Source organism: Cydia amplana, chromosome 6 (genome assembly GCF_948474715.1).
Source record: "Cydia amplana chromosome 6, ilCydAmpl1.1, whole genome shotgun sequence".
Taxonomy (NCBI): Eukaryota; Metazoa; Arthropoda; class Insecta; order Lepidoptera; family Tortricidae; genus Cydia; species Cydia amplana.
This window is the reverse complement of record NC_086074.1, coordinates 19,593,377-19,606,619: the sequence shown is the minus strand read 5'-3', so window position 1 is coordinate 19,606,619 and position 13,243 is coordinate 19,593,377. Positions and strand designations below refer to the sequence as shown.

Sequence of the window (13,243 nt, the reverse complement as noted above, 5' to 3'; positions counted from 1 at the left end):
AAAATCATTTTCAATAAAAAGGGTACTTATTGACGGTTGTCAATAAGGCGCTATTTCCATATAGCTTCAATATGTAATCAACCTTATCGACAAGCGACAATGTGGAACCTTTTGATTAAAAATGTCACATATACTCTACCAATTCTGATCACTGCTTATTAAATCGTTGGCTAACTAGATAGATAACCTCGCAAGACCCAGGGCCATAGACTAGGAATCCTCTAGACGGAGTTTAGAGCAATTATTTCATGAAACCAATGCTGCCAAAAATACGGGGGTGCGGGGGGACGAGGTGAGCGTATCCCGTGCCGTGATTGGTCCGTTCAAATACACGGACCAACATAGACTAGGAATCCTCTAGACCAGTGGTTCCTAACCTTTTCAGTCCGATCACCCCTATGACTAATTAGGGAACCTGATTTCACCCCTCCTCCCAATGGTAATAAAAAATAAACGTGTACGTTTGTTGTGTTGTTAAATTAGGTTAGCTTATTACCCCCGTAAAATACCAGTTTTACCCCCAGGGGGGAAATTACCCCCAGGTTAGGAACCACTGCTCTAGACTGAGTTTAGAGCAATTATTTCATGAAACCGATGCTGCCAAAAATACGGAGGTGCGGGGGGACGAGGTGAGCGAATCCCGTGCCGTGATTGGTCCGTTTAAAGACACGGACCAATCACGGCACGGGATTGACTCGAAGATGGAGTAAAACTACCGTATAACTGGCAGAGGGGGTAGCGTTACTATGCTCAGTCTAGAGGATGTCTTGTCTGTGCCCAGGGCAATTTTGGCGCTTTTAAATTTTGAACCTTCTTTTATTTCTATATGTGTTTAAAATTCGTATCTAATTTGTACTTGTACAAGTACACGGGTACTTACGAGGGTATAGATATCGATAAGTAAAAAATAGCGTATATTATCGTAATGTTTAATCGAATCCGTGTTATTGTTTTGATTAGACTAATTTAGTAATGTTGATCAAGATAACAAGGCCAACTACGTGTGGTAGGTACTCAATGACAAATCGTTATTTTTTGTTTACCTATTGACTTAATTTCATAATCAATATTTGATTGATTTCAATCATCTCGACGATAGCAAACAAAATTATTTGTTTACTAGCTTTTGCCCGCAACTTCGTCTGCGTGGAATTAGTAATTTGGGTAGCTTATTTTTACCCAATCTGCTTTTTAACGATTCCCCATACAAACTTCCACCCCCCTTTTCACCCCCTTAAAAGGAGATTTTTGAGATAAAAACTACCCTATGTCCTTCCCCGGACTCAAACTATCTCAATACCAAATTTCAACTAAATCGGTTCAGCGGTTATTGATTGCCCATACAAATTTCCATCCCCCTTTTCACCTTCTTACGGGGTGAGTTCTGAGATAAAAAGTATCCTATGTCCTTCCCCGGGACTCAAACTATCTTCATACCAAATTTCAACTAAATCGGTTCAGCGGTTTAAGCGTGAAGAGGTAACATACAGACAGACACATTTATAATATTACTATGGATTTGTTCATATCATTTTATTGAAATCTTAGGTTCAAGCCTTGTTTGTGCCTAACACAGCGTACTACGCGGACACGAAGCGAAGCAATGCGGCGCGGGGTGAATCAGTCCTTTGATACCTATAGAAGTGTCCTACGTGGACGATCTCGTTGCGAACGTAGGTAACTAAAATCCGCAATGTAACTAAAATTGCATGCGAGTTCGCGCGTTCGTGAGAGCGAAAAAAATACAAAAAGTCGTTAAACAACTTTGTGAAAGGTGCCAGAAAAAGGTTTATTAATTGACTAAGCTTGCCATATAGTTCAACAAACGGTATAGCATTAATCTACTCTGCTCTCACTTAGCTCGATCAATCAAATCAAAATCAAATTTAAATTACACCTTATGTGTATAATTGCATGAATTCTATAGTAATTTAAATTGTATTTTTTTTAATGCATGTTAATTATAAGATGTAATTTTTTTTAAAGATGTGTCCCGCCGAGTTTGTTGCCGGTCCCATATTGGGATACCCTCCTCCAATTGAGGGGGGATTTAAATCTTCTCGGGGCAGAGGTGTAGGGTTGGAGCCGGTTAGCTTTATTTGACGTTCATAAGCGTATTGTAATTATGCCTACTTGAATAAACTATCTTTTTATCTTTATCTCGTCTCCGACCCCCGTTCTACAAAGAACTGCACAGCATCAGGAACATCATGCTCTTAAGTGTGCCCCGAATGTACCGTAACATCAGCAACGTCATGCGCGAGTAAATGTGGCCCTAATGTCAGCAACCGCAAAATCCGCAACCGAATCGCAACCGCAATAACGAAAACCGCATAAAGCGCGATTGGTGAAGAACTGCATAGCATCGGAAACATCATGTGCCCCGATTATAATCAATTGTTTAATGGGTCAATCAACTATTTTTGGTTGTTATTCCGTTCCATCAGAGAGGAGACAATAGTAGCATAGATTGTTAGAAGAACTGCTGTACCATGTTCTACTAACATGCTCAGTAGATGTCCCATTATGGAAAGGTCTTATAACTACCATAAAATGCAAGTTTGGTTCATTTAAATACGAAAAACCTAGAATTTTGAGAGTGACTCAGGAGACCGTGTGACTGGTCGTATGCCTATTACATTAACCTAATTTGTTCATTACAAAACACACAAACTAGAAAGAAATACCTTGAATACTAAAATCCCTTTCAGTCGCGTATTTCATGCATGATTCCAATGAATAATGTCACAATTACAACTTGAAGTGCACGTTTCGTATTTCATCACTTGTGGTTTCATTAAATATATAACCCACTATAAATTTTTTGCTATTTAGATTAATAACTTGCGTAAAATAACCATCACAAGTTGAAACTAACCCAAATATGTGAACTTTTGGCATTAGAATGACAGTGACATTGACAGCGTGACGTTCGGTCGTATTGTAGTCTGAACTCCTAGTACAGAGTTAATACAAACAGTCCAAAACGCCTAAGATTTTAAAACTTCCCGCTATGTTTTGAGTATGTTTGCTACTGGTGAACGTAAAATACTTCCACACAGGAGTGTTTTTCGGAAAGAGACTAAAAATATCCCAAAGTAAAATAATGCTTGCAGGTTCGTGCGTGTAGAGGGGCCATAAAGCGTTCCTTTTTATTATAATATAGTCTACTCAAACTGACTACCCGATTATTGCCTGTGAATGTGTGCGTAGACGTCATTGAGAATATCTCCGTCTTTCTCTAAGACGCAAGCGTGAAAGGGATAGATCTTGGTAGCATCGAACTTTACGACTTTTGACCTCTTCCTCGGTTATGGTAGCCTGGTACTTTTGGTAAACATTTGTCTTAATAAATCACTGGTCGTCGGTTGCATATCGCTAATAGGTACGGGGGCAAATGACCTCTTCCTCAGTCATGGTATCCTGGTACTTTCTGATTAATGTTTGTCTCATTATGTCGCCGTTATGTCGCCATTATGTCGCCGTTATGTCGCCATTGTGTCGCCGTTATGTCGCCAGTATGTCGCCATTATGTCGCCGTTATGTCGCCATTGTGTCGCCATTGTGTCGCCATTATGTCGCCAGTCGCCAGTATGTCGCCAGTATGTCGCCATTATGTCGCCAGTATGTCGCCGTTATGTCGCCATTATGTCGCCAGTATGTCGCCAGTCGCCATTATGTCGCCAGTATGTCGCCGTTATGTCGCCAGTATGTCGCCATTGTGTCGCCAGTATGTCGCCATTGTGTCGCCATTATGTCGCCGTTGTGTCGCCGATATGTCGCCATTATGTCGCCAGTATGTCGCCAGTATGTCGCCGTTATGTCGCCAGTATGTCGCCAGTATGTCGCCAGTATGTCGCCAGTATGTCGCCAGTATGTCGCTATTATGTCGCCGTTATGTCGCCATTATGTCGCCAGTATGTCGCCAGTCGCCATTATGTCGCCAGTATGTCGCAATTGTGTCGCCATTGTGTCGCCAGTATGTCGCTATTGTGTCGCCATTATGTCGCCGTTATGTCGCCGTTGTGTCGCCGTTATGTCGCCATTATGTCGCCATTATGTCGCCATTATGTCGCCAGTATGTCGCCATTATGTCGCCATTATGTCGCCAGTATGTCGCCGTTATGTCGCCATTATGTCGCCAGTATGTCGCCAGTCGCCATTATGTCGCCAGTATGTCGCAATTGTGTCGCCATTGTGTCGCCATTGTGTCGCCAGTATGTCGCTATTGTGTCGCCATTATGTCGCCGTTATGTCGCCGTTATGTCGCCGTTGTGTCGCCATTATGTCGCCATTATGTCGCCATTATGTCGCCATTATGTCGCCATTATGTCGCCAGTATGTCGCCATTATGTCGCCATTATGTCGCCGTTATGTCGCCAGTATGTCGCCATTGTGTCGCCGTTATGTCGCCATTATGTCGCCAGTATGTCGCCATTATGTCGCCGTTATGTCGCCAGTATGTCGCCATTATGTCGCCAGTATGTCGCCATTATGTCGCCATTATGTCGCCGTTATGTCGCCATTATGTCGCCGTTATGTCGCCATTATGTCGCCAGTATGTCGCCGTTATGTCGCCAGTATGTCGCCATTATGTCGCCAGTATGTCGCCAGTAAAAGAGTATAAAAGGCAGGAGCGGACCGCCGGTATTCATTCATTCTTCAACCATCGGCTAGCAGTGACTCTGGTTCTCGGGCGTTTAAATATTCGGTGAGCAAAGTTCCTCTACTACTGTTACTATGTTTGTTTTTGCCGGGAATTATCCTGGTGAATTTAAACGTGGAAATGGTGTCTGTGTTTGGTTTTACGGGGACAATATCGTCGTAAAGCTGATCTTAGACTTTTGTGGAGATTCTTTGTTACCGTGTACGGGATTTAAATATAGTGAAGTTTCCTACGCAGTGTTTTTCTAAGTGCCGCCACGTTATGCAGGGACAATATCGTTGCATAACAGGAACTTGGAAATTGTGTCTGTGTTTGGTTTTGCGGGGACAATATCGTCGTAAAACTGAACTTAGGCTATTGCGGGGATTCTTTGCTACTGTGTGGTGTTATAGTGAAGTTTTCTACACTGTGTTTTCTAAGTGCCGTCACGTTATGCAGGGACAATATCGTTGCATAACAGGAGCTTGGAAGGCGTGTCTGTGTTTGGTTTTATGGGGACAATATCGTCATAAAACTGAACTTAGATAACGGTGTCTAAGGGGATTTCACTTCTGTGTTTAGTTAGTTTAATTTTGTGTGGAGTTTGGTTCGTAAAATAGAACCTAGTTATTTTAGTGTTTTACTATGGGGTCTTTTGCTATATTTTTCAAAACCAGATCATTGTTTGGACTGACTGTTTGTCCGGCTGGGCAGCTCACCCCTTGCGGTGTTAAATGTGAGCTGTCTAGGAGTCTTTTTGCTCCAAGATGAGGGTTATCTTGGCACCTTCTCTTTACCAACATAGAAGGTGAAAAACGTCTCCCTCCTTAGCTCTCCAATGTCCAGCTGTTAGATGAATAATGGGGATGTCACGTGCGCATCATCCGGAGTAATCTGGGCCCATTTGAAATCTACAGTATTTGGAGGCTTCGTATATTAAATATATTTATTTATACCACTTATATACATAATAGGGCCCTGTCTTACCCATGTTGCCACCCTGCCTCTGTGCAACCCGCCATGGGGGGAGACAAGTCCACGAGCTGTTAGGTTGCATTCTCGGAATCGCTCGCCGAACTCTTACAGCTTCTTAGTAGGGATACACTTGCGTATATTCCAAAGTACCAGGTCGATGGTAAGTACTAACTGTGCTTTGGTTATACTAGAGTAGGGACAAGGGTAGGTTTAGGGTAAAATCACACACTAATTATTCGGAATTTAGGGTTCGTTTTAGTCTTGGTCTGTAAAACTGATATATTTCTTCTTTTTAAGGGACTTCAACTACGGTTTCACTATACTAAAATTGTGCGTAAATGGGTATAGGGTTTCAGTTGCTTAAATCTTCCAATATTTTAATTTATTTGGGGAAAATAATTAATGTAAAATCTTATCTCTATTTTTATTTATGAAGTTCTGGTTTTCTGGTGTAAAGACGAGGTACTGAGTATTACAATCATGTTTCTAAGGTATTTACACAATAAAATCATAAATATCAAGTTGGGATTAGGAACACAGTCTATTCGGAGATAGAAAATCGACGACTAGCTGTTTTAGGGAACCTTTGGCAGGCAAGAGTAATCCAAAGGATAATTTGAGTGAAATAATGCTCATCTTGATATTTCAGTCTCATAAAATTTAGTATATAGTTTAACAAATAAACTTAGTACTTCGTTCATACTTCTAAAAAACTAGAAATACAGTTTATATTTTAGTTCTGGGGAATGGAAATGGGATTCGCATCCCTAGCTTTTGAAATAAAAAAGAATAGTAATTTTGATGACTGATGGATACTTTGACACTTCTCTTCATAGTCATCTAGGCACGCATAGGTTCCGAAGTGTTGGTCATAGCCCGTCTGGCTAAAGAGGTAGGGTAGGAGTTCCAATTGACCTTGCTGATTGGACTAGGAGCCCCCAATCCTGCATCGAGCGTATGGGTAGCATATTTCGAATAGAAGCTGGTAGATAATAATATTAAATGCTAGGGTGTAAATGGGCTTACCCCAGGAGTGCTACTCATATGTTATCCCGGAGGCTTAATAGATTGTAGCAGGCTTTTACCAACCCCATTTTTAAACTCATTTTACCAAATATATTTCTTTTATATTCATATTATCATATATGCTGCATTTACCTAAATAACATTATTTGAAGTAAAATATAACAACATTTACATTACAATAATAAATTCTGGTAACTTTCAGTACTATTTCTGTATTTTAATAAATTATTCTAGTAAGTTACTCGTTAACATCATAATAAATGTGCTTCCAATTTCATAATATATTTTTCCCAAAGTCCAGGTAATTGTAAATAAAATCAGAGTCCAAAATTTAGCTGATACTCATTAAAGAACCTAGGGTACCGCGGTTCACTTCGAGGGGTCCTAACGCTAGACTAGACGATCATGACTAAATCACAAGGCCAAATTTCAGGGGTAAATCTAAAAGGGGTGTTTATATTATGGTTAGTTAAGTAAGTAAGTAAGTTAAGTAGGTAGTGGGAGGTGACAACCGTAACCATAGCAACGTGTGACAAGAAAAAGTTGATTAACCCTGATGCACTAACCTTGCCATGTAGTTCAACTACAGCCATAGCAGCATTCAGCATCTCCGCTCGAACCTTCTCGGCCCTGTCGCCGAGTCCGCGTTCGACGAAGTAGCGCATAGCGTCAGAAACATCATGTGCCCGGGCCCTATTGTCAGCAGGGCGAGCTGATTATATAATCAATTGTTTAATGCACTAACCTTGCCATGTAGTTCCACAATAGCCATAGCCGCGTTGAGCATCTCCGCTCGAACCTTCTCGGCCCTGTCGCCGAGTCCGCGTTCGACGAAGAAGCGCATAGCGTCAGAAACATCATGTGCCCGGGCCCTATTGTCAGCAGGGCAAGCTGATTATAATCAATTGTTTAATGCACTAACCTTGCCATGTAGTTCAACAATAGCCATAGCCGCGTTGAGCATCTCCGCTCGAACCTTCTCGGCCTTGTCACCGAGTCCGCGTTCGACGAAGTAGCGCATAGCGTCAGAAACATCATGTGCCCGGGCCCTATTGTCAGCAGGGCGAGCTGATTATATAATCAATTGTTTAATCTGTCAGCTCCCACGGCTCATATATGAGCCAGAACGCTTATGGTGACGTCATATCGTGGGATTTGACAGGTTAATGCACTAACCTTGCCATGTAGTTCAACAATAGCCATAGCCGCGTTGAGCATCTCCGCTCGAACCTTCTCGGCCCTGTCGCCGAGTCCGCGTTCGACGAAGAAGCGCATAGCGTCAGAAACATCATGTGCCCGGGCCCTATTGTCAGCAGGGCGAGCTGATTATAATCAATTGTTTAATGCACTAACCTTGCCATGTAGTTCAACAATAGCCATAGCCGCGTTGAGCATCTCCGCTCGAACCTTCTCGGCCCTGTCGCCGAGTCCGCGTTCGACGATGAAGCGCATGGCGTCAGAAACATCATGTGCCCGGGCCCTATTGTCAGCAGGGCGAGCTGATTATATAATCAATTGTTTAATCTGTCAGCTCCCACGGCTCATATATGAGCCAGAACGCTTATGGTGACGTCATATCGTGGGATTTGACAGGTTAATGCACTAACCTTGCCATGTAGTTCAACAATAGCCATAGCCGCGTTGAGCATCTCCGCTCGAACCTTCTCGGCCCTGTCGCCGAGTCCGCGTTCGACGAAGAAGCGCATAGCGTCAGAAACATCATGTGCCCGGGCCCTATTGTCAGCAGGGCGAGCTGATTATATAATCAATTGTTTAATGCACTAACCTTGCCATGTAGTTCAACAATAGCCATAGCCGCGTTGAGCATCTCCGCTCGAACCTTCTCGGCCCTGTCGCCGAGTCCGCGTTCGACGAAGTAGCGCATAGCGTCAGAAACATCATGTGCCCGGGCCCTATTGTCAGCAGGGCGAGCTGATTATAATCAATTGTTTAATGCACTAACCTTGCCATGTAGTTCAACAATAGCCATAGCCGCGTTGAGCATCTCCGCTCGAACCTTCTCGGCCCTGTCGCCGAGTCCGCGTTCGACGAAGTAGCGCATAGCGTCAGAAACATCATGTGCCCGGGCTTTATTGTCAGCAGGGCGAGCTGATTATAATCAATTGTTTAATGCACTAACCTTGCCATGTAGTTCAACAATAGCCATAGCCGCGTTGAGCATCTCCGCTCGAACCTTCTCGGCCCTGTCGCCGAGTCCGCGTTCGACGAAGAAGCGCATAGCGTCAGAAACATCATGTGCCCGGGCCCTATTGTCAGCAGGGCGAGCTGATTATAATCAATTGTTTAATGCACTAACCTTGCCATGTAGTTCAACAATAGCCATAGCCGCGTTGAGCATCTCCGCTCGAACCTTCTCGGCCCTGTCGCCGAGTCCGCGTTCGACGAAGTAGCGCATAGCGTCAGAAACATCATGTGCCCGGGCCCTATTGTCAGCAGGGCGAGCTGATTATATAATCAATTGTTTAATGCACTAACCTTGCCATGTAGTTCCACAATAGCCATAGCCGCGTTGAGCATCTCCGCTCGAACCTTCTCGGCCCTGTCGCCGAGTCCGCGTCCGACGAAGAAGCGCATAGCGTCAGAAACATCATGTGCCCGGGCCCTATTGTCAGCAGGGCGAGCTGATTATATAATCAATTGTTTAATGCACTAACCTTGCCATGTAGTTCAACAATAGCCATAGCCGCGTTGAGCATCTCCGCTCGAACCTTCTCGGCCCTGTCGCCGAGTCCGCGTTCGACGAAGAAGCGCATAGCGTCAGAAACATCATGTGCCCGGGCCCTATTGTCAGCAGGGCGAGCTGATTATATAATCAATTGTTTAATCTGTCAGCTCCCACGGCTCATATATGAGCCAGAACGCTTATGGTGACGTCATATCGTGGGATTTGACAGGTTAATGCACTAACCTTGCCATGTAGTTCAACAATAGCCATAGCAGCGTTGAGCATCTCCGCTCGAACCTTCTCGGCCCTGTCGCCGAGTCCGCGTTCGACGAAGAAGCGCATGGCGTCCGGGACGTCGTGCGCGCGCAGGTGCGGCGCCAGGGCGAGCAGCGCGAGGCCGACGCCGCGGCGGGCGCCCCACTCGTCCACCGCTTCCTCCACCACGTGACCGAACTGGTCCAGTTTGGCGGGGATCATCTGTCAACATCAATGGGGTTAGTTTAACCATAGAGAAAAAAATACATAGAGTGCTCACTCCATACATCAGTTCAGACTATTAATTTCAGTGTCTACATCTAGCATCGAGTAGCGGAACTATCAGTACTGCTACTTGACAATAGATGTAGCACCGACCGGAAAGTCTTATCTCAACAGCATAAGACTTTCCGGTCGGTGGCTACATCTATTGTCAAGTAGCAGTACTGATAGTTCCGCTACTCGATGCTAGATGCTAATAGTCTTTTTGGTACTAAAACTGATGTATGGAGTGAGCACTCTATGTATTTTTTTCTCTATGGTTTAACGAACACAACCGAAACATGTCGCGCGAGTGACTTAAAACAAGTGGGTCTAAACCGTAAAATTATTCAATGTTAGTATGTCTCACAACAGTTTAAATTCGATTGGGGTAAGTTTAAATTGAATTAAGCGGATTCAAAAAGGGGGAGAGGAAGGGATTTGTTGGAATTTTTGTTAGATTTTTTTTTATGCATGATACCCGTTTTCCCAACGTACTAGGCACAAGACTAAGGTTTGGGATGTGGACTTTACAATTTTTAATTAAGATCTAAAACCCATATAAACACTTTCTGGATTCGTTTCTCGGGTTAGGTTCCCTTTTGATGTTATGTTATTGTTCCCATCATGCTTGTTATCTGACGTGTAAAAGCAACTTTATCACATTCATATTTATAAGTTTCTTAAAAAACTTACCGGTAACTTCTCAGAGTAAATGTCCTGGAGCGCGCGCAACACCTCTGCTCGAGTCATGGGTTCCATCTGGTGTCCTACAACGGAAATGGGGAATTAGCTACATGCATACATTTTTTTGGAGATTTTATTCGATTCTACTTCACAACAGAAAAAAAAATACTAAACCTGCTATAAAAAATTGCGGATTTCACATTTTTGGAATACTTTCATCTGTTATTTATTTATTAACCCACTTATAGGTACCTACTAACAAATTTACCAAACATGTTACGATGGAAAATAAAGGTGGCAACATTTTTAACATTATTCCCCCTCATGGGCCACCAAATTATACCTTATTTATAGCTTTGGTCCTGCAGCAAAATTTTCCGATCTTATGCAAGTGTATGGTTCAGTACCTGTCTCTTTCTCTTTCTGCTCCGATGCTCCGTCCTCTTTTGACGCAGACACACTAACAAGATGAGCTAAGGCAGCGGCGGCGGCACGCTGAACGGGCTCGGCCGGATGTTGGACTTCAACTAATAATAGTGGAAACATTTCTCCTCGAGTGCTCCATTCTTGTGCTTCCGGGACGGCTGCCCATAGCTCTTGGGCTAGTTTCCTGTTAATATAATATCACTTGAATTATCAAAGTTCTAACTGTTCTATTTCCTTCCAATATCGACTCTATGTTCAATCTAACAAGATAGAAAATCTAATGCAAACATGTCAATCATATGCAAGAGCTATACTTCGTTTTTTTAGCATTAGAAAAAAGGTAAACAATGTTGACGTGTCTTTTTATTGAAAAACACTTTTGAAAAATAAGTATCGGCAAATATGTAACAATTATGAATCATATACGATTATTTACATTCTTTTGCATTTCATTCGATTTTCTATAAGTAATAGTTTCTGATTTTTTTTAAAGCGTCATTATTTTTAATTAAAAGACACATCAAGATCGCGTAGTCTTTTTCTAATGCTAAAAAAACGAACTAAAGCCAAGATGTAAGTTGTTTAACTTACTTATTGTCTTCAGCGATGTCAAAAGTGGCGACCAGCAGCCGTTTGCTAATTTCTAGAGCCTGATCCTTGTCCTCAAATAGTGGTGGTAAGCGAGTCGCTATGCGGAGGAGCGTTCTTAACGCTGCGTCACGGACAACCTGCGAAAAGGAATCTTATTAAGATGCTATAAAGCATAGTTTTAAATGTCAGATGTTAATATAAACCTTAGAGATTTTAAAAACGTAGTTGAATTTGAATGCTCACCTCAAGTGGGCTCTGTAAACCTGCCAGTAAACAAACGACATCGTCATGTGTGATCGGTGCTCGTGACGCCATGTCACCAGTTTCTAACAGAGCGACCGTGCACGCCGTTTGGACCCGTCCGCTTGTGCTTCCTGAAATGTATAAAAATTTAAATTTTGACAACAAGGCCATTCGTTAAATAGTGCAGTATCCAGTTATATAATATCGTGTTAAAATATAAGAATTATAGAATGACGTCACGCTCGGTCGGCTTCATTTTGCTAGTCTATCTAGCGCTGCCTTTTAACTAATTTTGATTTTAATAACAGTGTACATTATATGTGACATTTCATAATTACCTTATAAATGATGATGATGATAATGATGACCTTATAAATATGTAGTGCTTGGCGCTTACGCTATTATTAACAATGCTTGAACTAATGCGTGGAACTTTAAAACCGGAATAAAAAAAGTTTTTTTTTCACAGTTCTGGTACTACCATGACGATATTTCTTTCTGATTGTTGTTCTAAGCGTAGTAAATATTAATATAATTATCGATAGCTTACCAACAAGCTCCACTAGCGTCCTAAACATGTGGTCTGTGGGGAAAAGGGCGGGCTGCAGAAGCGGCGAGGCGCCGCGCAACGCCGCGTGCGTGGTCACTATCGCCAGCCCCGCTAGCATCGCTTTCTCATTGGCTCGGATTGCGTTTACTGACATTCCTGAAACAATTGCATAAGATTATAATACAAACAGCACGGTCTTCTTCTGTCGGAGCCATTTTGGGAGGAAAACCAATGAGCGACATTTATATTTTACCGCCTTTGTAATTCAATTAGCATAGAGAAATATAGAAAGGGTGTTAACTCCATACATCAGTTTTCTTACCAATGGTTATTTCGTAGTCGACATCTACCGTCGACTAATACTACTAAAACTATACTGATAAAACTCACCAATTTTGAGGAGCGGGAACACATAACAGAAGCCTGGAGCGTTGAGCGGCTTTCCGAGTTGTTCCTTGGTTCCCACGGTGATCTCGTGTATCAAGTTTATAGTTCGGATTGTCGCCTTGTCCAAGTCTTCGGCCTCCCACGCTGGGTCCAGGTCGCATTGAGGTTTGTGGAGTCTGGAAATGATTTTTTTTTTAAATATGTTACGGCAATGAAACGGCGTCAAAACAAAATAGCGCCAATGAATAAGTGATGGCAAGCCAATCCTGTAGATCACGTTTATAAATAGCTACAGATGATTACATTAAAGCTTTAGATACTTAAAGCGAAGAACTCGCGTAGCGGTGTGGCACCGCTGGGGAACCGACTATAGGAGTAATAATACTAATAATGGTTTGACGATGCCTGGTTTTCCTCATTAAAAGAAAAACGCACGAGGCGCCACGAGCAGACCTCCAACCCGGCGGGGGGGGGGGGGGCGGCACCTGGGGGAGCATACACCTGCCGCGTG

The 13,243-nt window shown here is 42.9% G+C and overlaps 1 protein-coding gene across 1 annotated transcript in view; it reads right to left on the bottom strand.

Moving 5' to 3' along the window:
- Positions 1-13,243, bottom strand: part of LOC134649055 (stalled ribosome sensor GCN1) — a 70,058-nt gene that overhangs the window by 39,814 nt on the left and 17,001 nt on the right. Inside the window, exons 17-23 of the mRNA XM_063503770.1 lie at positions 12,736-12,908; positions 12,346-12,501; positions 11,796-11,926; positions 11,553-11,689; positions 10,943-11,145; positions 10,545-10,618; positions 9,576-9,809 (exon numbers count right to left, since the gene is read on the bottom strand). Of these exons, the coding sequence (XP_063359840.1) occupies positions 9,576-9,809; positions 10,545-10,618; positions 10,943-11,145; positions 11,553-11,689; positions 11,796-11,926; positions 12,346-12,501; positions 12,736-12,908 (1,108 nt within the window). The remainder of the gene's footprint in view (positions 1-9,575; positions 9,810-10,544; positions 10,619-10,942; positions 11,146-11,552; positions 11,690-11,795; positions 11,927-12,345; positions 12,502-12,735; positions 12,909-13,243) is intronic.